Consider the following 26,695-nt stretch of genomic DNA (forward strand, 5'->3'; position numbering starts at 1 on the left):
GCGATGGCGATGGGCGGGACGAAATGTCTGTTGTTTCGGCAGTTTCGGTTTCGTATCCGATTCTAACGCGCATGCGATTTTTCGAACTATTTTTCCGGAAAAAAAGTGCGCGTTAGAATCGGGTAATTACGGTATCTCTGGTGATAACTCAAGCCCAATATCATGAAATTCAGGCATGCAGTTAGAGTCGTCATACGTGATTTACGTGCGTACGACCCCTCCAGGGCCATACACATTATTGCCTCCGTTTTATACTATAATTCGCGCGTCCTAACGGAAAGATACACACGTTCCTTGGTTTTGCCTGTTACCCAAGCACTCTAGACAACAGCACACAACAAAAAGAGGGCAGCGGGATGTATGCAGTTCCCTTTCAATAGTATTGTGTCTTATACACAGCCACACAAAATTCTCTGCTCGGATCAAAATATGCGCTCCTGCGTGTTTTACCTGTCTGCAGCCAGGGGCCCTGAGACGATTCTCCCGAGGCCTTTCAAGCAAGACTACCTTGTCAAAAAAGACGCTTTTCAAGCAAGAGTACCTTTCAAACAATCATGATGTAGTTGTGATTGCTTGACAGATATTATTAGCCTTTCAAACCCCTAATCGGAGCGTTATGACCGTGAATTAGGTCCCTAAAGAGACATTGAAAAGTAGTCTTTGTAAATTGTGGTTTTGTTCCCCCAATTCGCGCACTTCCGAGCTATGTGCGCTCCCGAAGTCCCACACAAGTTAGAATTGTCGCACAATTGAGTTTCTTATCACAGTGTGGCAGTCCTGGAACCCGCACTTTGAGAGAAGGCGACGCTTCTGGAAGTTTTGCTCCTGCTGTAAGTGTGCCATTGTTAAAGGGCTAACGACACGAGAAGGGAGACAAATGCTGTCAAAATGGAAGCTGTTGACGTCACTCCACTTCCGCTACTGGGCGGTGGGGATTGAGTGAAGAAAATGTCGATGACCTTCTTCACTGGCCCGAAGTCAGCAGCCTTGCAATCCGTCGTGTTTTCACGGGATCCCTCGATGCACTTGGAAAGCTCGGTGTTGAAGAGACTGCGGTAGTCGTAATGCACATTGTGAAACTTAACGCCTGTAAGTTGTCTCTAACAACGTAAACAAACGCAGACAGTGCCTGTTGAATGTTTGTGGCATATAAATACGAATCCTGTCGTGCCTATTCACGTCTGCCTAAGAGCCCTCCCTTTCTGGTCACCTATCAGCTGGTCTCAAATTCTGATGATGATGATGATGAAGATAGCGATGATGATGATGGTGTGTGTGTGCACGCGCGTGTGTGTGTGTGTTCTCCCGCACTGCAAAGCAATCCTTAACGTATGTTTGCCGCACGACCACTTAATTACGTCGGGTGCGTGTTTCCCTGGAGGTGCTGTCGAACAAGTTATTAAAGCCGTGTGAAGGCACCGCGCAATGAACGCGAAGCTGCACCAAAACTGTCCCAAAAGAACCGTCGCTAAAGCAGACGACAAAGCCGTACCTCAGACGCCGCCGACGCCGCTCTCAACGCCGCGAAGCAGGCACTTCCGCGCGGGGAGCGCTTCAAATTCGCGGTGCCATCACTAGTGTGCCCCGTGAATGACACCCCCCCCCCCCCCCCTCGCTCCCCGCGCTTCCGCCTCCGACGCGTTGGGGGTTTGTGGTCTGCACTCCACGAACGAGTGGTTGGCAAGTAGAGCTAGAAAACTTTTCTTTCTAGAGTACGTCGGGTATCCTAGAATCTGTCGTGGGTATAGTTGCGGAAAGTGTTTGCGTCGTGTTGTGTCAAGTGCCTTGCATTTACTAAGTATGTGGATTACGGATAGGCCCTCTGGTGATTCAGGGAGCAGGTGCGACTGTGTTACATGTGTGTGACATATCCATAAGCTTGATAAGGTCACTTCAGTGTGTCTGTTGTGTCAGTCAGTTCTGTATCATTCCAAGTGTGGTTTTATAAGATGTAGTATGTGGTGTGTCTGCTCCCTAGAGTGTGTTTGCAATACGCTCCAATTCTACTTCTTCACAGACCCTGTTCGTTGTTTCCGTGGTGCCTGAAGTGACACACACACGCGCTGGCGCTCTCATTTATACCTGTGAATAATGCCGGTATCAAAGCCTGGTTGGAAGGCTAGCTTATCTTAGGTAATGTGAACGAAGTGAAGACAACTAATGTAAAGTAGTTCCAGGCGATTGTGGGTATTTACATCAGACTCTGAGACCAATCACTCCTTTCCAACCAATAGTTCGCATTAAAGGACCATATTCGCAGATAAAAGCTGCCTGCAATTACGTTGTACCTACAAATGGCCGTGGTATACAACTCTTTTTTGGAGCGCGTGCACGATATTCCCTTCTGTTTTCCCGTAAGCGTTTACACAGATGGCGACCTATAGGGACTTTCTCACATCAGGATCTCGGGAAAGGTGATGCGGCTGTACTGTACTCGTTAGAAAGTACCTTTCCAACAAGTACTGGATGTGGGCAACGCCTTTTTCCGGCGGCACTTATCGCCAGTTATAAACCATGGTTTCCAGTAGTTCAATAACTTATTCACTTGAATTACATTGCATTCCCGGCTATCGCAATTTCTACTTTGTAGCATTCTGTTACACATAGTTTAGCACTTTTAGTGCCCACAGTTCTGGTTCACTACCTACACCAAACACGTGTTCAAGAACACCTCTGGATACGTTCCACATCGTTATGGGGTAAGTCCACTGCTGAACATTGAAGACACTTTTCTCTGTGTGTGAAGGCCACTTATGTTATTGTGACCATATTTTTAGATATATTTCTATGTGGTTGTATTCGTTATAAAAACTTAACGAAATGTTGCAGGCAGGTGCTTTCCTTTCAGAGTTCGTTATGAAGTAATCCCATTGCGTGGGAAAGCCCCATTTACTCCATGGTTTGCCACATCGGGTAAACACAGAGTGCTAAACTCATCGTTAGGACGTGGTGTTCGCACATGAACCTTTGTAATGAAGCTTGCCTTACCGGGTTGAAAGCATGAACTTCTTGTCATAAGAGACCGTATGTAGCGCCACGGCCTAGAGGATAAATTGGACTATAGTGCACTATAGGATAAATTGGATTCCCACAGCAGGACGCAAGGTGCTTTTAAATGTTAACGCTTCCTGTTTCGTACACACCTTAAGCGCGTGTTTTTCCGGCATGAACCTGGCCAATCCCTAGGTCGGAGCGTCAAGGAAGCCACACAGTTCTCTCGCAATCCTTGCAATAGTTTGGGGCAGCGGCCTCAAAAAAGAACAATGTGAGCTTTTTTATGTCCAGTTAGCTCTTCAAAAAATGTGATAAAACTGTTGTGGCCCTAGCACTACGCCGTCCACGGGCACGTAAAATAGGTCTAGTATATTCATTTCATTACTTCTCACAACGCATGGCTAGCTAGAAGATCACGCCATCGGGCGAAACTTTTTGGCTTTTTATTCTGCAAAAAGAAGTACTCCGCTCTTTGTTCGAAAACTCCGCCACCATGGGGAAGCTGCTATCGAAAAGGGAATCTCGGCAGGCACTTAATTATAATCACCAGCCTATCTACACCCACTTCTGTGCAAAGGCTTCTCCCATTAATTTCCAGTTAACCCAGTCCTGTGCTAACAGCGGCCAATTTATCCCTGCAAACTTCTTTATCTCATCTGCCCTTCTAACTTCCTGCCGGCCCCTGCAACGCTTGCCAACTCTAGGGATCCACTCCGTTACCCTTACTGACCAGCGGTTATCTTTCCTTCGCATTACATGCCCTGCCCACATCCATTTCTTCTTAATTTCTAATAATATGTTTGTTCCCTGACCCACTTCGCTCTCTTCTTGTCCTTTAATATTACACCTATCATCTTCCGCTCCACTGTCCACTGAGTCGTTTTCAATTTAAGTTGAACCCTCTTAGTGAGCCTCCAAGTTTCTGCCCCGTAGGTGAGTACCGGTAAGATGCAGCTGTCATATACACTTTTTTCTTCAAGGACTATGGTAGGCTGCCATCCATTATCTGAGAATGTCTTCCGTATGCACTCCACCCCTTTCTTATCCTTTTAATTATCGCTGCCTCATGGTTCGGATCCGAGGTCACAACTTGGCCTAAGTAGATATATTCGCTTACGACTTCCACTGCCTCGCCACCTATCTCAAACCGCTGTGCTGTCCCGAGGTTATTGATCATTACTTTGGTTTTCTGCGTAATAATTTTCAGGTAAACGGTTCTACTCTGTTTGCCTAGTGCGGAAAGCATGCTTCGCAATTCGTCCCCCGAGTTACTTAGCAAGGAAACGTCATCAGCGAATCTGAGGTTACTGAGGTATTCTTTATTAACCCTTATCCCAACTGTTCCCAATCCAAAGTTCTGAATACTTTTTGTAAACATGCTGTGAAAAACATTGCAGAGATTGTATCCCCTTGTGTGACGCCCTTCCCTATAGGTATTTTACTGCTCTCCCTATGGAGGATGATGGTAGCCGTGGACCTACTGTAGATATCCTTTAGTATTCTTACATAATGCTCATTTACCCCCTGGTTCCGTAATGCCTGAATGACTGCCTGAGGTTCTGACCGAGTCAAATGCTTTCTCCTAATCTAAGAAGGCTATATTTAGGGGTTCAGTATCCGTAGCCCACTCCTCTGTCACCTGATTTATCGTGTGAATATGGTTCATTGTTGAATAGCATTTTCGGTACCCTGCTTGTTCTTTAGGTGGACTGAAATCTAAGGTTGCAGAAATTCGGTTAGCGATTACCTTGGTAAGTACATTGTAGACGGCAGTTCTTACCAGCTGCAAAATGCGAAATAGCTTTAAACGTTCCAACGCCTCTGCATACCCCTTCCACCTTTCCGCTGCTATTATTACGTCTCCGTGTGGGCTCAGCGTGGCAAATGCTTGATATGACGTACCGCTGCCACCGATCCCCGCACTCACACGCGAAGCTGAACGCTCTGATTTCCACGTGGCTCGGCGGGGACCCATGTGGTGCTAGCAGTGCAATCTTTTTTCATTGTGTTTTTATATTACGAACATCGAACCGTGCGACTCTTCTCAGCCGCGTCGATACATTTTCTTCGTTTCCAACGCCTCCGCCAGAACCAACACAAACGTTGCCTTTTTCACCCAATGGGCCGTTCACCGCGTTCGTATTAAAACACCACACAATTTTGCTGCCATGAAGTTATTCATTATCAATCGGCCTTCATTGGCGCTGCCTCGCCGCCTATTCAACAGATGACAGTTCTGCACAAGGAGCGTAGTCTAAATCTGATACACAAATCATGGTGCTGGCTCGCTGACCATTACGAGGAATTCGCAAGCTGCTCTCTGTACTGCGTTTTAACGACCTGATTGGAAACATAATTACCTTCGTAAACATCAAGCAGCAGCAGTAAACTTAGTAACCCTTGGCAAGAGCGCACAATTATTCAGTGTCAATTAGTGAAGCATTAAGCCAGAAGTAATATGCAATGCCTAAAGAATGTTTTCGCTGCCCGGGCAGGTTTTCACTTTTACTAAGTTTTAAAATGTTTTTAGTCATGATCGATCTGGTTCACATTATCTGAAATGTCCTGTGCTGGCTTAAAATCTGGCACCGGAATAAACATCATGCTAGGTTTTTCCCTTTGAAGTTGTGTCATGGCTCCACTTCACTTCAATTAACGGTAATCCTGATATTTAAGCAAGATTGATTGATGCATGCTGCTGCTTGAGACAGACTTCAATTATATTGACATGGCAGTTTTAGGGCCAACATACTAAAGGCGAGCAAAGCTACTAAATGTCAGTGGGATCTTGTCCATTGCTATAACATGAAGCTCTCCCATCGCCAGATAGATTTCTAACGGAACTTTCAAACAAGCCGGGTTCTGCCAATCTGGTAAAGAAGTGGTAGTTGATACCGCTACACCAAAGGAAGGTAGAAGAGCTCACAGTGTATTTGACGGCAAGCTCCAGTCACTACAATAATCGCGTTTATATTCAACACGTTCAGACAGGGAAGTTATTGCAGAAGATGAAGGGTGAACGTGCTGCCACATTGGTTCCGAACGGGGCTGACATTGTGGACAAGAAAGGTCGGTTATCTGCTGTTGTGGCTTCGCCTGGAAGTATATTTCCGCATTCTCTCCTCGTACGTCTGTACTTATCATTACCTAGGTAGGCACAGAGGAGAATGTTAAAGCCCCTCGAAATCCCATTTTTTACTTTTGACAGAAAATAAATCTCCAGTGTCCTAGCTTTCTCAATAAATTCCACCACTGGAACTGCTAAAAACTTGTGGTACTTGTTTGTTCACAATGTTCTTATGAAACAGCATGCTACCCGCGAGGACCCACTGCATTGCATTGTATTATATGACCGCTACACAAACTATGGAAGATAGTTGATTAGGAAAAAAAGAGAAATATTAGGTTTCGCAAAGTCGTAGCGTCACAAAGTCCTCGTGGTGAAAAGCCAGCTAACATAAGTTGCCGAGCTAAAAACCTTTCCATTTCAACGAAAGGAAAAACAATGGGGCTAAGATCCACGTGCAGTGTTAGGTTACCTACGCAGTCTATTTTCATTATTAATAGGAGAGCACTGTAACAGAAACGAAGTCCCCTGCATATATAGTCACCAAAAGAAAGTCTTTAAAATAACCATTTCGTCCCCCACCACCCACAACAAAAAATACCCGTGACAAGGGGATAACAAAAGAAAAAAAGCTATTCTTACTCCCAGTCCTGTTGTCTCCGCCTGTGAGTCAGGAGGTCGAGTATCGGAGTAGTAATGTTTATTGCCTCAACGCAGCTTCTGAGGTCTTCAATTTTCCAGCAGTTCAGTGTAAGGATCACATCTGCGCCAAGGAGTAAAGAAACAAGTTCCGGTTGAAGAAGAAGCGGAAACAATGTTCCTGAGCGCACCCCTGAAGTCCACGTAGACATAAAAGGACGACACAAAATGTGTTCTTTATTTTCTACTTTTTACTTTGAGGCTCATGCATTTCTAGCGCCTAAAATCAGAAGCAACTGTACACCATTCGGTTCCTATGAAGTGGTGAAACTATTGAGTCTGCAAGAAAGGATACCATAATACATATTCTTCCATCCATATGAGGTGGTGCTTGTACAATATATCATAAGACACTACCATGTATCGCTATAAGGGTGAATGAACCTTGTGCGCACTTCCCATCGAACACCTCTTACGAAACTGAAATGCTGGACGCTTTGAACTTGAAATGAACTGGTGAAATATAATGTCTTATTGGCATAAATTTTTCTTTGATTAAAAGGTTCGATATACGTAACTCTTACACTACCCATACCCGAGTACAGCTATTTTTCTTTTTTGAGAAACTGAAGATATGTACAGCCTTTTTCGTGTTGCCCGTCACTTGCACTGCAGAGAATCACGTTAATCCGTGCCCTTACAAAAGAATGTGCTGCATGCTCCGGGCCTCGAGCACTGACGTCTGCCTCGTGATATTCTTTCTTATATACATGCAATCCCGGAATTTCGGGCACTAGCAGCTATGAATCGTCACGCTGTGCAAAGTACTGCATGCTTTACACTTGAATATATATTTTCTACCAAATCTGCTGCCTGGCCGCGTGGCCTTGAGGTAGCGTATTGGGTTTCTCGGGTACTGTTGCGGGAGTCGCTGGTTTCATCCCGGCTGGAGCTGTTTGTAATTCTTTCGGCGACTGCCTTTCAGCAGTTCGTCCTTGGGGGGTATCGGAACGGACCAACAGGGTGGCGGACTAACCGTTCGTCCGCTCATATTTAGTTAGAAAGGGTGTAGAGATTGTGACAAAGACAGTATCGAGAAGACGAACTTTTGGTCCTTTTTGCCTAACAGTAGACCTGGTGTTTGGCGTACAGTGAGCAATTTTACGAGTAGGTACCGGTTCAAAGTGTTGAACCTTGAAATGTGACGTTATCACTAAGGTGCTGAACGTCAAAATTTCGTGCTAAACCTAGCGTCCTGTGGCTGAAAGCCATATGGCGTACCGAGCAACGTTCTTCTCATCGTACGTCGAGATATAGGTTACGGCTGTCGATGTTCACCTCAGGACATGAAGTTAACCTATATACATCGCACGTTCGCCCCTCATCCCTTTGCTTCAAATTAACTATTAGAAGATGGGGGCCTAACGGAGCTGTCGCCAAGCTTCGCAGGGAAGCGTTTTAATTTTTCAACACTTCCAAAGCGATCATCGTCATCGTCAGAGAAAGTTGCCTATTCTGTAGGGCATTTCCGCGCACAGACATCACCTATCGGCGGATGAAAGTTTCGCTTGAACACACGTTTTACCGTTGGTCTGTTCCATAAAGTAGTATTTACTTGAAAAAGCCTGAAAGCAGAGAAATATTATGCGCCATTTCTGCCCGCCAAGCCGACTTCAACAGTCCCGCGTATTCCTCTCGCCACGTGTATGGCGGCCCTAGAACAGCAACCACAGAAACCATTGAACTACCCTGCCTGCCCTCTTAAGCACCCCATTTCGTTTGCTCGTACTGCACCCCTATCGGTTGGCGGCAGCATAGCTTTGACATCGAAAAGCCGACGAAAATGGCTTGGAATTTGTCCGCGCTCCATGGAATCTTAAAAAGTGGAAATCTGGGTGTTGAGGCGTTCCACACAAACTTACAAATCTGTCAAATTGGATGCACCACGGAAAAAGTTGACACGTAATTTATAAAGAACGTGGTTAATAAATACCCACTCCGTGCAAAGGCAAATGTCTCTTACCTTTGAAAGGGGCTGCATTATTCTCGCACAGCGCGTCAGCCGCCTTCTTATGGGAGTTTTCCAAGGCGAGTATACCTGTTCTATATTCTTCCGAGCAATTAGAAAGAGGCTGGATCTGGGTGCAAGTCGTCATGTTCCCGCTGAAAAAGTAAACATTTTGAATATTGCCTCACGCTCTGTTTGCAAGGAGACGCAAAACGCCTTCAGTTTAGTCAAGAGTAGTGATGTCGGCACCTACTTCTGGTTCATCATTTGCTCATAATATCCCAAAGTAACTCTTTTTCAAAACTTCATTAGTAACAAGTTAGCTTGTAAACTGAAAGAATATTTCTATCCTACACACTCTGCAAGGTTATTATACGGGCACCCTGTTGACAAAAATTTCAGGAACGTCGCAGAATAATTCGTACAATTTTGAACTCACGAGGAATTTTACATTTAACGTAAGAAACTCCGATGGCAACTTTTAAAGTTTCAATGGGCGCCGGTGACGTTGCCGCAAACTCTTATAAAATTCCGCAATGTAGCGGACACAACACGGCAGAAAATGTATCCCACCCTGCGCTGTCTTGGCGGTGACTTTATGTAGTCCGCAGGACAACATATGGTAGTGGCGAGAAAGTAGCTGGTGAATCGTCACTACTTCATGTGTTTTTCTAATACATTGTCCAACAGGGTAAAGGTTACTTCGAAATTTCAGCACAGTTATAGGGAAATTGGAGCTGTTCTTTCGTTTGTATTTTTTGTTGTGGTCGTTACAAACTACTAAATCTTTGTGTCTGTCGCAGCTGATATTAAAATCATTGAACCCGTGGCAGTTCAAGCTACCGAATCGGTCTGCAAACCGGTATTTATTTCTGTTCAGGACACTGGTGTATGTATATATATATATATATATATATATATATATATATATATATATATATATATATATATATATATATATGTTGTACATGTCGTAGGCACTCGAGTCATGGCCCGGGGGTTAAAAAGCAGGTCCCCTTCACCCCGAGTAGTCCGAGTGGCGCTGGCCACCACCCCCAAGTACAGGAAACAAAAAATACCTAACATAAATACCCAAGAAAGTGGTGGGGGAACAGCCCCGCCGGTAGCGTAGTGGTTATCACACCAGACCGGTATTCTGGAGGTCGTGGGTTCGGATCCCACCCGGCGGGCATTGTTTCACCACTTTCTTTCTGACTCAAAAAATTCTTCATCTGTTTCTATGACCCACCACAACCTCCCCTTTGCATTCCGAGGTTTTCTTGACTGCCAACCCGTATTCTGTCCATATATATATACATATATATATATATATATATATATATAAATGGTTTGGAAACAAAAAACTCACACAGAGCGCGAAAAAATGAGGTAAGTAGGTACAGAGACACACAAGAAAGACATTAAAAATAAAAATAAAAGGTTACTGACGTTTCAGGAAAAGGACTTCCTTTTTTGTATATCTATATATATATATATGTGTATGTATATATATATATATATATATATATATATATATATATATATATATATATATATATATATATATATATATATATATCTTGTAAGGCGGGCACCAGTAGTCTTGGGGAACGTCTTTATTAGGCGAGCCTTGTCCTACGTGACAGGGAGCGAGCCCCAGAGAACAACCAAGACGGGCGTTGATGATGATAGACAACCGATGACGACGATGAAGCATGATTGCATGTGGAAGACAGGCCTCCGGAGTACGAGTCCACTGGCGCATACCCTTCTGCTAGTACTTCGCACATACCGTTTGTGTACAACTACCGGGGGATTGTCCGGACGCACATTCCTCTGGTGTCGGGGCACTAACCAGCGCTTACAATATATATATATATATATATATATATATATATATATATATATATATATATATATAGCGTATGAATGAAGTACGATGGGGCCGGTAAAAAATATACAGTGAAAGAGAAGACTAATGGGTAACGAACGAAAATTTTCGTTCGTTACCCATTAGTCTTCTCTTTCAGTGTATATATATATATATATATATATATATATATATATATATATATATATATATATATATATATATATATATATATATATATAAATATATATATATATATATATATATATAAATATATATATATATATATATATATATATATATATATATATATATATATATATATATATATATATATATATATATATATATATTGTATGGCCGATGGTAGGCGAAGGCAGACCAGTACGCGCAAACCGCTTTATTCGCAGACCGAGCTGCAAGGCGGCAAGATGGCGACCGAACCAGGTTACCGATGATGATAGTTCGAGAAGGTAGAAGAATCGGTGATGATGAGTATATACAGAGATGAAGAAGCTGTGGCCGCAACCGGGCGCTAGTGATGATTGCCTTCCACTGGGACACTGCATTCAGCGCTCCGAACTTCCAAAAACGAGGCTACCACTGGTCTTACACTATTTTCCCCCCCCCGGGGCGGGAGCGGCCGCCTGGTCGCGTTTTACTGCGGATTACGCCGGTGGAAAGCCTTGAGGCGGGATACGTGGACAATCTCCGTGCCACGATGACGGCGGTCCGAACTTCCACAAACGGGGGTGACGCGATAGTTCACCGGAGAGGTAGCCTCAAGAACCTTGTAAGGACCAAGGAACCGGTGTAGGAATTTTTCGCAGAGGCCTGGAGAGCGAACCGGTGTCCAGACCAAGACTTCGTCACCAGGTCGGAAAGAAACGGACCGGCGAACAGCGTCGTAGCGTTCTTTGCGGTCTTGTTGGCTTGCTTCTGTGCGCATGCGAGCCAGTCGCCGGCAGTGGTCGATCCGAGACACGAATTGTTCCGGGAACGATGCAGAAGCGGACACAGGAGCGGTAAAGATACAGGTATCAAGCACGTGCGATGGATGACGGCCGTAGACAAGGTAGAAAGGCGCGTACCCTGTAGTGGTTTGAACTGCCGTGTTATAGGCACAGGTGACTGAAGGTAATATAGTGTCCCAATTTCGGTGGTCAGGGCGTATGTACATTGATATCATGTCAGAGAGCGTGCGGTGAAAACGTTCGGTGAGCCCGTTCGTTTGTGGATGGTAGCTTGATGTCATTTTGTGGGCGGTATTAGAGGCACGAAGCACTTCGGCAAGGATCTCAGATAGAAACATCTTGCCGCGGTCACTTAACAGTACGCGAGGGGCTCCATGTCGTAGCAGTATGTGTCTCAAAAAGAAGGCAGCGACGTCGCCAGCGCTAGCCGAGGGAAGTGGCGCTGTCTCCGCGTAGCGAGTCAAGTGATCAACGGCCGTGGCGATCCAGCGGTGACCAGTGGATGTCGTCGGTAAGGGCCCATACAAATCAATACCTACCACTTCAAACGGCGTAGTTGGACACGGAACAGGCTGGAGGAGACCGACAGGGGGTGCCGTAGAGCGTTTTCGGTGCTGACAGGGTGAACAAGATGCGACGTACTTCACCACACTGGACGAGAGTCCTGGCCAAAAGAAGCGACTTCGAATGCGGTCGTACGTCTTTTGAAAGCCAAGGTGGCCGGCGGTGGCGTCGTCATGAAAAGCTTGCAAGACGCGACTCCGGAGAAAACGAGGCACAACTGGGACCCATGTGGCGCCATTTGGGTGGTGGTTTCTGCGATACAGTGCACCGTCTATGAGCTGGAACTGCCGCAGTTGGCGACGTAGGCGGCTATTCGGCGGACGTGTCGAACCAGCGAGTTGATCCATTATTTTCCGGCAGTAACTGTCTGCTCGTTGATGGTCGACCAAGTCGCGGCGGTCGTCAGCCGGTGCATAGTCGACAGGTGCAACTGATGAAGGCGGTGTATGAGAAAGTGACGCCATGTCGTTTGAAGACGGCATGAGCGGGCACCGCGAGAGTGCGTCTGCGTCTACATGCTTGAGTCCGGACTTGTAGGTAACCGTAAAGTCGTACTCTTGCAATCGCAGAATCCAGCGTCCCAGGCATCCCGACAAGTTTTTCAATGAAGACAGCCAGCACAGAGCGTGATGGTCTGTGACGACGGTGAAATGTCGGCCGTAGAGATATGGCCGAAACTTTTGCACAGACCACACGACGGCCAGACACTCCTGTTCCGTTATCGTATAATTATTCTCCGCTCGTGTTAGAGAGCGGCTGGCATAAGCAACAACCCTCTCACGGTGGTGAACATCGCGCTGCAACAGAACGGCGCCAATGCCATGCCCACTAGCGTCGGTGTGGAGGATCGCCGGTCTCGAGTCATCAAAGTGGCATAATACAGGTGCGGAAGTAAGCGCTTGCTTGAGGTCTTGGAACGCCTTTTCGCAGCCATCACTCCAGTCGAAGGGGGTATCAGAAGTTAATAGCTGGTTCAGAGGTGCAGCGAGAGTAGCAAAATTGCGGACAAAACGGCGAAAATAGGACGCCAGGCCGAGAAAACTACGCAGCGCCTTTTGTTGCTGAGGTCGAGGAAAATCGGCTACAGCAGAAATTTTGTCTGGGTCGGGGCGTATGCCATCTTTGCTGACGACGTGACCAAGAACCTTTATCGATTTGGTAGCAAAACGACATTTCTTGGTGTTCAGGGTCAGACCAGCCTTTGCCAGGCAAGTCAACACCTTGTCCAGACGCTGCAGATGTTCCGCGAAACTTGACGAAAAGATGACGATGTCGTCAAGGTAACACAGGCATGTTTTCCATTTAAGGCCGCGAAGGACCGTATCTATCATGCGCTCGAATGTGGCTGGGGCGTTGCATAAGCCAAAAGGCATTACGTTAAATTCGTACAAGCCGTCTGGAGTCGCAAACGCCGTTTTCTCTTTGTCAGACTCGCGCATGGGGATCGGCCAGTAGCCAGATCGCAGGTCCAGACTAGAGAAGTATTCAGCCCCTTGTAGACGGTCCAGTGCGTCATCTATGCGCGGCATCGGATATACATCCTTCCGGGTAATCTTATTCAAAGCCCGATAGTCCACGCAAAAGCGTACGGAACCGTCTTTTTTTCTCACCAGAACAACAGGAGAAGACCACGGGCTCGAGGAAGGTCGAATAACGTTTCGTTGAAGCATGTCCGCGACGTTTTCATATGACTTCCCGTTCCGACGACGACACACGGTACGGGCGACGGCGAACAATGTGAGTCCCATCTGTCTCAATACGATGCTCTGCCACAGACGTCTGTCCAAGGTTGGCGGAAATGCAGTCAAATGAGTTTTCGTGTTTTTCGAGCAGCTCAAGTAGGAGTCTCGTTTCGAACACCGTGAGGTCTTCGCTAATCGTGGCTGCCAGGGTGGGACGTGAGGGGCCGGAATCTGAAGACAGGGGAACGGAAGACACAGAGCAGAGGGGAACCAGAGACAGACTGTCATCAGCCACAACGGAAGCGAGCGTGGTGCCTTCAGGGAGGAGTACTGTCTCAGAAGTGGAATTTGTAGTGACGAGCGGCGCAGACCCACGTGCAAAACGGACAAAACAGGTCGCGATAATGATTCCTTGGGGAATAAAACGCGCAGACGGAACGATTAACGCATCACCATCACGAATTTGGGTTGAGTGAACTGAAAGGATTGTATCGTGGCCCGGGTATAAAACGTAATCGGCACTTGCTGTCAAATTCAGTTGTGGCTTTTCTTCCAGAATGTTGGTGTCCTCCGTATCTGCGAGTTCAATTTGCGGTTGCTGGCACGAAATGACGGCGGATGCGGATGACAAAAAGTCCCAGCCCAAGATAAGGTGATGCGCACACGGGGACAACACTGCACACTGAACGTGATGACGAAGTTGACCGACTGAAATTCGTACCGTGCACTCTCCGGATGGCTTGATAATGCTGCTATTGGCGCCATGTAAAGAAGGTCCACTGTAGGGTGTTCGGACCTTGCGTAGTCGTGCACACAATTCCATGCTTATCACCGAAATACTGGCACCAGTGTCAATAAGGGCATCTACACAAACACCTTCAACCAAAACTGACAACATGTTCGATGGACGCTCCGGAGGCATTGTAAGTTTCCCACGTGATGCAGTTTCCCCTCCCGAAACTGCATTAACTAGTTTTCCGAGTGCTGGTCGGTGACGTAGGTCGCAGGCCGAAGGGGCGACAGCGCCCGACGGCCTGGCGATGGTGAGCGGCGTCGCGTATCGCGCGGCCTACGAGGAAGGTCGGTTGGTGGCTCGGGTGGCGATGGTGAACGGCGTGAGAAAGACGGCTGCGTACGCTGCACGTAGTCGAAGTAATTCGGGCGTACATAATCGCGTTCGTAGGCTGCGTAGCCGCGTCGTTCGTCACGTTGGCGCCTTCGACAAAATCGGGAGATGTGGCCCCGGATGCCACAATAATAGCATACTGGCCGGCCAACGTTGGGGTCGTGGTGTGGCGGGAAATAAGTCGGCGTGGTTTGCAACCGAGGCATGGCGGCCACATAGCCGGGCGGGGCCTGTGTCGAAATAGGAGTGAGCGGTAGAGGATGCCGACCAGCCACATCCGAGTAAGATGGCGTTGCCACAGAAACAGGTTGGGCGGGAGGCGGAAGTACGGGCATAGCCGCGAGCTCCTCCTTAACGATATCCCGTAGGCCAGGCACAGAAGGAGCTTCGCGAACACAGTCTGTGCACTGAGACATATTGGCGTGCATCTCCTCGCGAATTATAGAGCGTATCAACGCACGCAGGTCTTCATTTCCCAGATGGTGGGTAGGAGCCGTGTCTTGACGAAGGCGGATTGACTGTAGTTCGTCGAGACGCTTACAAGTGGAGATCACGTCCGAGACGGTTGTGGGGTTCTGCGTTGCCAGTGTGGTGAACGCGAACTCACCGATTCCTTTCAGGACGTGGCGTACACGGTCAGCTTCCGGCATGTTATTGTCGGCGCGACGACACAGCGCCAGAACGTCCTCGATGTATGAGGTGTACGTTTCATGCGCATGTTGCACACGGGTCTCGAGTTTCTTTTTCGCGCTGTCGCTCCGAGCTTTAGAAGAGCCGAAAATCCGGCGGAACTGAGCAACGAAATCGGCCCAGTCGGTGATGGTATGCCGGTTATTTAAATACCACGTCTCGGCAACCTTGGTCAAGGAGAACGGAACATATTGCCGCTTGAGGTTATCGTCCCAGGGGTTGAATGCGCTCACCCTGTCGTAGTTGTCCAGCCACTCGCCGCCATCATCGTCACGAAGGCCAGCGAAGAAAGGAGGGTCACGCTGGGGGCTGGTTATGATGCACTGGGGGGTTGGTGGAGCCGTGGCGTTCGCCGATTCCAGCATCATCGCTGTAGTTTCCGGCATTAGGCGGCGACCCGAGCGGAGCTCCAGTGAGGCAGCTTGAGAGGTGGATTACGGGACCGAAACGCACCTTCCACCACTTGTAAGGCCGATGGTAGGCGAAGGCAGACCAGTACGCGCAAACCGCTTTATTCGCAGACCGAGCTGCAAGGCGGCAAGATGGCGACCGAACCAGGTTACCGATGATGATAGTTCGAGAAGGTAGAAGAATCGGTGATGATGAGTATATACAGAGATGAAGAAGCTGTGGCCGCAACCGGGCGCTAGTGATGATTGCCTTCCACTGGGACACTGCATTCAGCGCTCCGAACTTCCAAAAACGAGGCTACCACTGGTCTTACAATATATATATATATATATATATATATATATATATATATATATATATATATATATATATATATATATATATATATATATATATATATATATATATATATATATATATATATATATATATATATATACATATATATATATATAAGAGAAGAAAAACTTCGAACAAGGTAAAAGCACGATTGTGGCCTACGTTTCAGCAAAGAGAACTTGCTTTCCTCAGGGCAATCTCTCGCCTGGCAGGCACGGTTTATATAGGGGTAGGACCCCAGGTGAAAGGAGAGGGAAAGATGGAAGGGAGATTGAGCAAGCTGATTTGTTTGGGAGTGTGTCGGGGGAGAGATTGAGGGGCCAAGAAGGTTGTCTAGTTTAAGCCGTGAAGTAGGTCACACGGAAGTCAGCTGGTGGTTGATATTCGTGGAATTTTTGGAGAGAGGATGAGAGGGTGTTTATTGACCCTCCGCGGGGTTTAGGGAAAGGATCTCAGAACCGCTGGAAGCAGACCAGGTGGTGAGGGTGGGGTCCTTATCAGAAACTATCTGCAAGCCTCCGGTCAAAAGAAAAGATAGAGACGGGGGGAAAACTAACTAGGTCAAGGAAAAAAGAAAACAAAGGGAGAACAAAATCAGGTAGGGAAACCACATAAACCTACACACAAAAGAAAAAGCAATGACCCGGCAACTGAAATGGCACGTGTCACCCACGGCAACATTCCTGGAACAGGCCTGTCCTGAAACTCAAAAACGAAAAGATAAAGTTAGAGTGACGTACGGGGCACAAGACCACGCAAAGTAAAAATAAAAAAAAAGAGAGAAATAAAATAAATAAAATTGAATTCAAAAAGCAAAGGTTGGAGGGATGAGGGCGAGTATTAAGCTAGACGCTAAGGAATAAAAAAAAAGCAATTAGGTGACCAGGTACAGAGCAGAGTGAACAGTCATAGTCTTTGGATGAGGTATATGCACGAAAATGCCTAATGCTGTATTCCCGGTGAATATCACCGGGAATATTCACCGGGAATAGGCTCCGGGAAGAGAGTTCGTTCTCCTTCGGAGAATTCAGACAGGCACACTCCTTACTTCTTTTTTGCTGAACCGTTTTCACAACGGTGACACACCACCGCCCGTAACTGAAACCTGATCCTCGTGCAACTGCTGTGCTGATCTCGATCACCTGTGTTTGGAGTGCCCCTTCTACATTCCAGCTAGGCTTCGTGGCCTGGCCACCATAAAACGGGGACCCTGGCCTTCTCTCCGGACATGGGCTGTCCGGATCCCAAGCCTCTGGATCTAGTGACCGAGCTCTGGCGAGCACTCCTTCTGTTCCTTGAAGACCCGACGGCTCAACCGTTTGGGGATCGGCTCTTCGACCGCCACAAGATTCAAGCGGTCCACACTTAGTTGCCTCCTAAACGTCCGTTAATAAAACGGAGGCAGCCCTACCCTTTCCCTCTGCTATTACACGGTTGTCCTTTCCACCGCAGTGCCCTCGGCACATTAAAATGTGGAATAAACGTGGCTTCATTCATTCATCTCCGGGTGAAGGGGAAGTTAATTTTAACCCCCGGGCCGTGACTCGAGTGTCTAGGACATGCCGAGAGTGGTCGACCAGCGTTGAACACTCTTAAGCTACCTATGGCACCAAGACTGCCAGAATCGAGACCCCTACTATGCGTGTAGCGAATGAAGTGGTCATCCCACCAGACGCGTATTTTAGACGTCTTGTTTTCAGATCACACCCAACGGGCATGTTTTTCTCCTGTTTCTTTTTCTTTCAAAACTCTGCACCCGTTTCGAGCTTAATAAAGTGATCTATCACATTTTCCCCCTTTGTTTTCCTTGGCATTCCTGACTGCCAACCCTTATCCCTTATTTCTTATTTCCATTACACGTATATATATATATATATATATATATATATATATATATATATATATATATATATATATATATATATATATATATATATATATATATATATATATATATATATATGTAGCGAATCAGAATAGGAAATGAGGGGCTGGTTAAAAATAACGCAGAAATAATAGTTGGCAGTCAAGAAAACCTCGGAAAGCAAAGGGGAGGATGTGGTAGGTCACTGAAGCAGATAAAAAAATTTGGAAAGAAAGAAAGAAAGAAAGTGGAGAAAAAGTGCCCGCCAGGTGGGATCCAAACCCACGAAGGAAACAAAGGTAGGGTTAATAAAGAATGTGATAAAAATTATGAAGTCGCTAATTTTAATCGAGGGATAAGCACGTTAGCTTCACTTAACTTTCATTAATACGAAGCTTCGCTGACCCAAACTTATAAATAAGATAAGAGTCCTGAACCTCGCGGTCGTTGTGGGTTTTGAAAGCGGCTTCTAAAATTGTTGCCTTAAGATGTTTTTCTGACGATACTTTAATAGTTGCTTGAAGATATTGTGATAACAATATTCTAATTCAAAGCGAACGCTTAAAAGGCATATTCTCCGAACCACCACGCATTGTCTACCGGCGTAATAACAATTTAGGCGGCTTTCTTACTAACTCTCGTATCAGCAGACCGGAAACTACTGGTTGCATGCCCTGTAAAAAACCTCGATGTAAAGTATGCCCACACATGACCACCACACAGTGTGCCACCAGCACGGCTTGAGACTACTTTGTATATATAGAGGGTAACTTCAACTGTGACTCTGCTAATGTCGTATACCTTCTAGAGTGCACTGTTTGTAGGCAGCAATATATCGGCCAAACTGAAACGCCCTTCCCAATACGATTCAATAATAACCGCTCTCATGCAAAAAGTTGCCCTTATTTGCCCTGTCAAGACATGTTAACGGTCCCGGTCATGCATTTGTACATCATAAAGCAACAATTTTAGAATCCGCTTTGAAAACCCACCACGACCGCGATGTTCGGGAATCTTATCTCATTTATAAGTTTGGCTCTATTAGCCTAATGAGACTTAACAATGCGATTTGTCCTTGGGAAGGAGGCCGCGTTCCCCCCACCACTTAGAAATATTTAACCCTTTGTTATCTATGGACCCTACCTATTTCCTGTTCAGTTGCTAGCTCTTGTGCAATGCTCTTTTGTGTACTGTGTCTATTCTGTCCATCCGCGAGAGGCACACCCAAAACACATTCTTCATTCATGCCTGTATGGATCCCTCGGAACCAGTCTCTGCAACCACTGAATACCCTATTGTACACGTTTCCCTTCCTTTTGAAACCGGGATTGTTTAGTCTTCCGCACTTGCAGCCCATGCCAGGTACGTTGCCCCGTCCTGGAGCAACCTTGACCGCGGCCTTGTAAATACGACCCCTTCCTCTCTGTCTCCCTCCCTCTCTCCTTTCTCTCTTTTTGTTGTTGTTGTTATTGTTGTAACACAGGCTTAGCCCGACTGTATGCATACTCTCCGTTTTCGAAACATCTTCCTTCTCACAGTTAGACTTCTCACAGTTAAACTTAAACTTAAAGAGTTAAACTTCTCACAGTTTTCTGCAAATATATATATGAAATGTGTTCCAAATGTCTGTGACAGGAAAATCATGTAACTGTACTCTGATGAAGGCAAGTCCCGTTGCCGCTACGTAAGTAAACATTCTTTGTTATTGTTGTTGCTGTGTATCCGACTCTTTACTTATACTATATATATATATATATATATATATATATATATATATATATATATATATATATATATCGTTGTGTTTCAGCTACGCGGTCTTTTATTATTTATTTATTTCACAGTACCCCTAAAGGAATTCAATGGAGGGTATTACATAAGGGGGGGGGGGGGCATCCAGACAATGAAAATACACATGTAAAAAAATAGAAAAAAATGGGAGAAGAAATAGTGAAGAAGGAAACAAGAAAACTTCGGTGCAAAAGAAGAAGACAGATAGAAAAGAACGAAAAAAGAAAATTTACGTAATACAATATATGGCAGGAATGCAATGTGTTTTAGGAAAAATAACACAAGTGGATTGCGCTTGCGCAAAGAGGCACTGACCGATGACAAGGAAATTAGTCAACGGAACTAGATAAATACAGTGATAAACACAAAAACGTTGAAGGGCAAAAAAAGAGAAGAGCGGTGGTTGCGCAATAATACAGTTCAAGGAACAAGACAAATCAAATCGTCACAATTGGCGAAGCAATGCTTGAAATTTAGTTATGTCAGTTTGAGTTGCTAATATGGGGGTAAATTGTTCCAGTCAGATATGGTGTGGGGCAGGAATGAATTTGCGTGCAAGAACGAGCCACATAGTGGTCGTGTAACTTTGTTGGGATGATCCCTGCGTGGAAAAATGGCTGGTGGAGGCTGAAAGAAATCGCTGTGAAGTGTTGGGTGGAAGTAGATTTTATGGTAAAGGGACAGGCGAGAATATGTGCGACGAACGCATAACTTATCCAGTTCAGCAAGCTGTTTTACTGCTGTGACGCTTGACAATGTAGAATAATCAGAAAAGATGAAGCGAACAGCACGATTCTGTAATGACTCGAGGTTATTTTGTGAGATATGTTTGATGAGGATCCCAGATTGCAGAGGCATATTCGATTTTTGGACGAAGGAGGGTGACGTATGCAAGTCTTTTTACATGAGATGGGGCTTGTTTCAGATTACGCCTGAGTAGTCCTAAAGAGCTGTTTGCTGAGGCAAAAATGACGCTAATATGGTGCTGCCATGTTAAATCATTTCTGATGTGAAGACCAAGATATTTGTACGTGTTTGTTACCTATATTGCATTATGACTTATAGTATAACAAGTTGAAAAATGGAGGGTTCCACCGGAAAATGACATTTGCTTTGTTTTAGATAAATTAGGGGCATCAACCATCTTAAGCACCAAGCGTTAATAGTATCAAGGCCAGATTGGAGACTGCAACGGTCGGTATCAGAAGAAATGGTACGGTAAATTACAAGGTCATCGGCAAATAGGCGAACACGGGATGATACACAAGAGGGAAGGTCGTTAATGTAGACTAGAAAAAGTAATGGGCCTAATACGCTACCTTGAGGGACCCCTGATGTTACTTGAGCGGAAGCAGATGCGTGATTGTTAACAAATGTAAACTGAAGACTAGAAGTAAGTAAATTTTTAATCTAAGCTAGAACGTCAGAATGTAGATTACATTTAGATGGCTTGAGGAGTGTGTATGGTGAGGAACGCGATCGAAGGCTTTAGAGAAATCAAGGAAGACTGCATCAACTTGCAACCGGGAGTCTACTGAAGTATATAAATCGTTAGTAAATCCGGCCAATTGGGTCTCACACGAGTAACCTTTACGGAAACCGTGTTGGAATTTAAAAATTGCGTAATGATCTTCGAGGTACTTAATAACTTGAGAATGTATGATAAGCTCAATAATTTTACAAATGGTGCTAGTCAGAGAGATGGGTCGGTAGTTTAGTGGTGAAGAGCGGCCACCAGATTTGAAGAAGGGTGTAATTTTTCCTATACGCCAGTCATGCGGGACTGAACCCTCAGATAAGGACTGAGTGAAAAGCGCTGCTAATACTGGAGCAATGCTTAAGGAAGTATTTTTTAGAACTGTATTGTTAATGCCCACATGATCACATGTTGATGACATTTTAAGTTTATTGAGTAAAGATAAGATTCCCCCCTCAGTAATGACGATTTCAGGCATCATGCCCTCTATTAAACCAGGTGTGATCGGTAATGAAGATACGTCTTCGCAAGTAAAAACTGACACAAATGAGTTGTTAAGTATCTGCGCGCATTCTGATTCCGGAACAGTTTGGCCGTTATGTTCTGCAATAGATATGTGAGGGTGGCTTTCAGGATTGATTAAGCGCCAGAATTTCCGAGGGTTGTTACTTATCATGGATGTTAAGTCGTTAGAGTAGAAATTGCGACGAGTAGATTTAAGGAGGGATTGATACTGTTTATCACACTCTTTATAGCGCAGCCAAGAAACCGAGTGTCTGATTTTATCTGCTTGCCGGTAAAGACGCTTTTTCTTATTGTTTAAGCGGCGAAGTGTGCGAGTGAACCAAGGCACTGCACAACTGTTTTAATGGTTAAGACCGGAATGCATGACACAATCGCATTAATAAATGCTTTTTTTAAAGGTGAGCCAATTTTCTTCAGTGGAGCGTGAATGGTAAGTATTCAAGAACTGGTCTGAGAAACAAGACAGTTGAGTGTTCATGGCATCAAAATCGGCTCTGTCGTAGCACCTAATGTTTTTACTAGTGGTTTTTCTGGAATTAAAGGGACGAATAATGCTACCAGTTATAATGGCATGATTCGAGAGGCCGTCTAAGATAGTAATATTGGAACAAAGGTCGGGATGATTAGTAAGTATTAGGTCAAGGATATTTGCAGACGTAGCTGAACGACGAGTTGGGGAGTTGATTAGTTGAGTTAAGGAGAAGTCAAGGCAGGTTTGAAGAAAAGAGTTTGCCCGGATTTCATTGGATGCTACGGATAGTGAAGACCAGTGAACGCTCGGGAAGTTGAAATAGCCAAAAATTAATAAAACTGAATTAGGAAAACGCATGGTAGCTTCATCGAGGATTTTACGAATTCGGCTGTGATCGAGGGTGACATATGGGGAGGGCGGTAAAAAACTGCAATTATGACATGAAACGCGTTACATTTTATGGAAACAAAAACACATTCAAGAAAAGAATTGAATATGATATAAGCGGCAAAGATATTTCTCTTTTGACAGCTATGAGAAAACCCCCTTCCCTACGGTTTAGTCTGTCGCAGCGAAAAAAGCTGAAGTCGGATCCACTGCCAAGAATGCTGCTCTCAGGAACCGTGTCGTTCGACCACCTTTCAGTTAATACTAGTACAGCTGCGCAACAGGAATCAAGAAGAGAAGAAAGAGCGACATTTTTTGATAAGACACTCCGAATGTTAGTGTACAGAAAAGAAACACCGGTACTTAAAGACAGGAGATTTTGTGTTGATAACTCCTGTGCATGAGTTGGAACAGAACTAGCGAGGTTGTCACGTCATTCCCCCGTGGGCGGAGATGCTTCGGAGTTTACTTCACGCTTTTCATTTTGGTCTAACAAACAGTCTGGTCTTTACCAGCATCTCAAACATAGGCGTCGTCGTTAATCCAAAGTTTGGTGAATACGAGTCGAACACGGTCACCCTGCTTCTTAACTGTTTTTGAAAACTGTAGAAGCTTACGGCGTACGTCACGAACGGCTACAGAATATTCACGCGAGATTCCAAAAGTTGCGTCCTTTAACTTAATACCACGGCTTAAAACAGTTTCCACGTCTTTCTCGTTGAAAACTTTCGCTAAATTTGACGCTTATTGTCTGCAGAAAACTTTCCCTACCTGTGCGCTCTGACGACGGATGTTACGGTGACTTCCAGTTTGTCAGCACAAACAGTTTTAACGAGTTCTTCAAACACATCCCAAGATTCAGCTTTGCCAGTGTCATCAATGCCAAAGAATAAAACATTAGCGCGCCGTGACCGGTTTTCCCAGTTATCAATTTTAGATTGCATAAAGGAAAGGTTTTGGTCATAGTTTTGAGTTTGATGGGCGGACGTATCTGCTCCAGTTCTTGACTCGAGCGCCAGAACCCGCTTGCTTAGTAATTCTATGTCATTCTTCAAAGTGATACGATTCTGCAAGATTTTATTAGGAGATTCGAGGAGGGATGTATTGTATGGTTTGATTCGAGTCGCGTAACTGCATCAGACACGAAGTTTAACTTGTCTTCTTGGGCCTTGGTCATAGGTCCCGGGATTTCTTCTATGTCGCCGCTAAGTAGCAATATACCACAAAGGTATAAAGCGACATCACAGGTGCGCTTCAAACGGTCAAAACAACGAAAACGAGTTGATCAATTGATCATTTGCCACCAACACGCCAAGGTGTTCCCTTTAGTATAGCTGCAGCAGTAGCACAATAAGCGCTTCACGAGCCAAACGCTCACCAATAAAATTACTTACGGGCAGACTTGCGTAACAAGAGCAGTCAAGTTGTTCCCCTTCTTGACGATGGACTTAGCTTGTTCTCCCAGACAGCTCCAAACATCAAGCTCATTGCATGAGCTGTTGGTGTGGGTAACAGCGCCATCTGGAGAAATGGTAGTAGCGATTAATCTAAATTGCGGCGAGTTGCTGAAGTCTGTCGAAGCTTCTGTTTTACGTACAATGCAAACTACACCGACAACACAGGAAAAATAACGGTGTTTATCATGCACCTGCAACGTAGAAATTTGTATCAGTTTATAACAACTAAAGGGTCATTACAACCTGGTGTACAAGCCTGAATTGGTAACAAAATTAGCTCAACTCTTTGTAATAATTAGCCGCAAACTTGCGTGTTTCTGATTCTCCTGCCCTGCTTTGAGTGGACGGACATCACGTGTCGGCGTGCCAAGCCAGTCCCTGACCCCTATGGTAGTAAACTAGCATCTGTACCCATGTCCTCGGAATTCATTTTTTCACGATGCAATGCTGTTATAGAGCTGTAAGGTTTGCAGTTTACAGAAATGCGTGATGCGGGAATGTTTATACCATGGGGACCATCCAACTGGTGTATAATGAATCGGGAATACAAACGTGGCCGAGAAATAAAGTTCTCGCTATGCAATGTCACCGTACGGGGCCAAAGAAACCATGCATACATAACGCCCTCACATAATGGCACAAAAACGTTTAAACAAAGTACGAGTAATCATATTTACTCTAATCATGAAGTATTTCTGGCGATAAGTTATGGTGAAATATGTTTAGAAGTATTAGCGCTAATGCACTGATACCTGAACAACAAACCCCGAAGCTTTCATTTTCAGATCCGCAATTCTCTACACTTTTACAGCCGGGTCATGGCCGAATATCCCAGAAAAATTGCTAAAGGTGAGGTCACAATGCCCCTCGTGATCAGTACGCATTCGTGACAAAATGTTTTTTTTGAAGCAATGTGCCCATTTTTATCCATATTGCCAGAACCAGTTTCCGCAGCAACATAACTGTTTTAGAGTCACATTATCGTGAAAGGGTATTCAATGTATGCTGTAACTACCCTGTGTCTGCCAGTATGCTCTGTAAGCTTATGCTTTGTTCTAAATATGCGCAATTTTTGAATTAGGGGAAAAATGCTTTCGTTTGTCGCCCTCTTGCCAATGAACTTTTCCAGCGTTCATGCTCTCACGATGAGGCTAATGCACGTTCAAAAAAGAAACTACACAAAAGATCCGCCGAGGACAGCACTCTGACATTTCTTTTGCAGTTTGGCGAGCCAGGCCTCGCCAAAACGGCCGGGTATTGTCCACGCCACAGCTAAAAAGGCGCCCTCTGGAGGTGGCCTGCAAATCATTTTCGATGGCCCGTGGCTTTCTTATGCGTGAGGAGATATGGCCCCCGGGCCTTTAGTGTTTTGTTTCTAGATTATGTTCCATACTTAGAGATATTGGGACGCGTTAAAACCATCAGTAATCCGTAATTGTTGACCCGAATCTTTCACATACGGCTCACCTCATAGCCAAGGTTCAGTTTTGCCGCATAGGATTGCGTACTGAGCAGTTAACTTCATCCAAAATGCTGTGACCACTGTCGCACACAGACGCCGAAACTTGCACGGAGGGACACATTGCAACCGCCACCATGCCACAGCACTCCCCGTTCGTTCAATTAATCGGCCACTTTTCATCGAACTAATGGTGTCGAAGGTTCGCTCGAACGTTTGAAACACAACGGCATGAGGAACTTTTTCAAGCATAGCTTCTTATGCCTCACTGATGGCATTTGCGTCTGAGTAAAACACACTGCAGAAAAGTCAACTTCACGCGATGGATTTCACAAAGCGTGCATCAATCCTGCACGACAAAACACAAGAGTGAGATTGTTTTGCATACTTTACAGACCTCCAGTAGCACGCAAAATATAGTTTGGTAATACCTTAACGGTGATTGTGTTGAAATAAATTCGTTGGTGGTGTGGAGTTTTATGTTGGCTTTTGAATGTGACTGTCTGGCTTTTAAATTGGCCAGTTGGGAGTTTAGATATGGAGAGGTTGGATTTTAGACTGTGGCTTTCCTTCAAGTGGCGTGGGGGAAAGCGTCGTGTTTTAACGATATTTTTTGGTAGAAAGGGAGTATGATTTTGATACTTTCTTGGAAAAATGATGTTGTTTCCACTAAATTCATTTTCCCTATTTTGAATCCGGAAATAACCACAATGCTTGCGTGAAAATACAGTGGTGGTATACAGGAATTGCAATGAAAATTTCCTAAGTCCTACCTGTTGTTACGCAGACGACGAATAAAACGACGAGCGCTGTAACGCGAACGTTGCAACACGCCATACCGATTTCTTGTAACGACGACAGCCCTGACCTGCACGCACAGGAATATAAGCTGCCAGACA

The 26,695-nt window shown here is 45.2% G+C and overlaps 1 protein-coding gene across 1 annotated transcript; it reads right to left on the bottom strand.

Annotated features, from left to right (window-relative positions):
• Nucleotides 1-138: 138 nt before the first annotated feature.
• Nucleotides 139-26,695, bottom strand: LOC144150974 (uncharacterized). The gene is made up of 5 exons (XM_077682274.1): nt 26,570-26,695; nt 24,275-24,401; nt 8,724-8,863; nt 6,704-6,824; nt 139-1,050 (listed from the first exon to the last, which is right to left on the bottom strand). Exons 1-5 carry the CDS (start codon nt 26,631-26,633, stop codon nt 846-848), a joined length of 657 nt encoding a protein of 218 aa, XP_077538400.1. The 5' UTR covers nt 26,634-26,695; the 3' UTR covers nt 139-845.

The sequence above is a fragment of the Haemaphysalis longicornis genome, unplaced genomic scaffold, assembly GCF_048455015.1.
Source record: "Haemaphysalis longicornis isolate Haplotype H1 unplaced genomic scaffold, Haemaphysalis longicornis Haplotype H1 scaffold_88, whole genome shotgun sequence".
Taxonomy (NCBI): Eukaryota; Metazoa; Arthropoda; class Arachnida; order Ixodida; family Ixodidae; genus Haemaphysalis; species Haemaphysalis longicornis.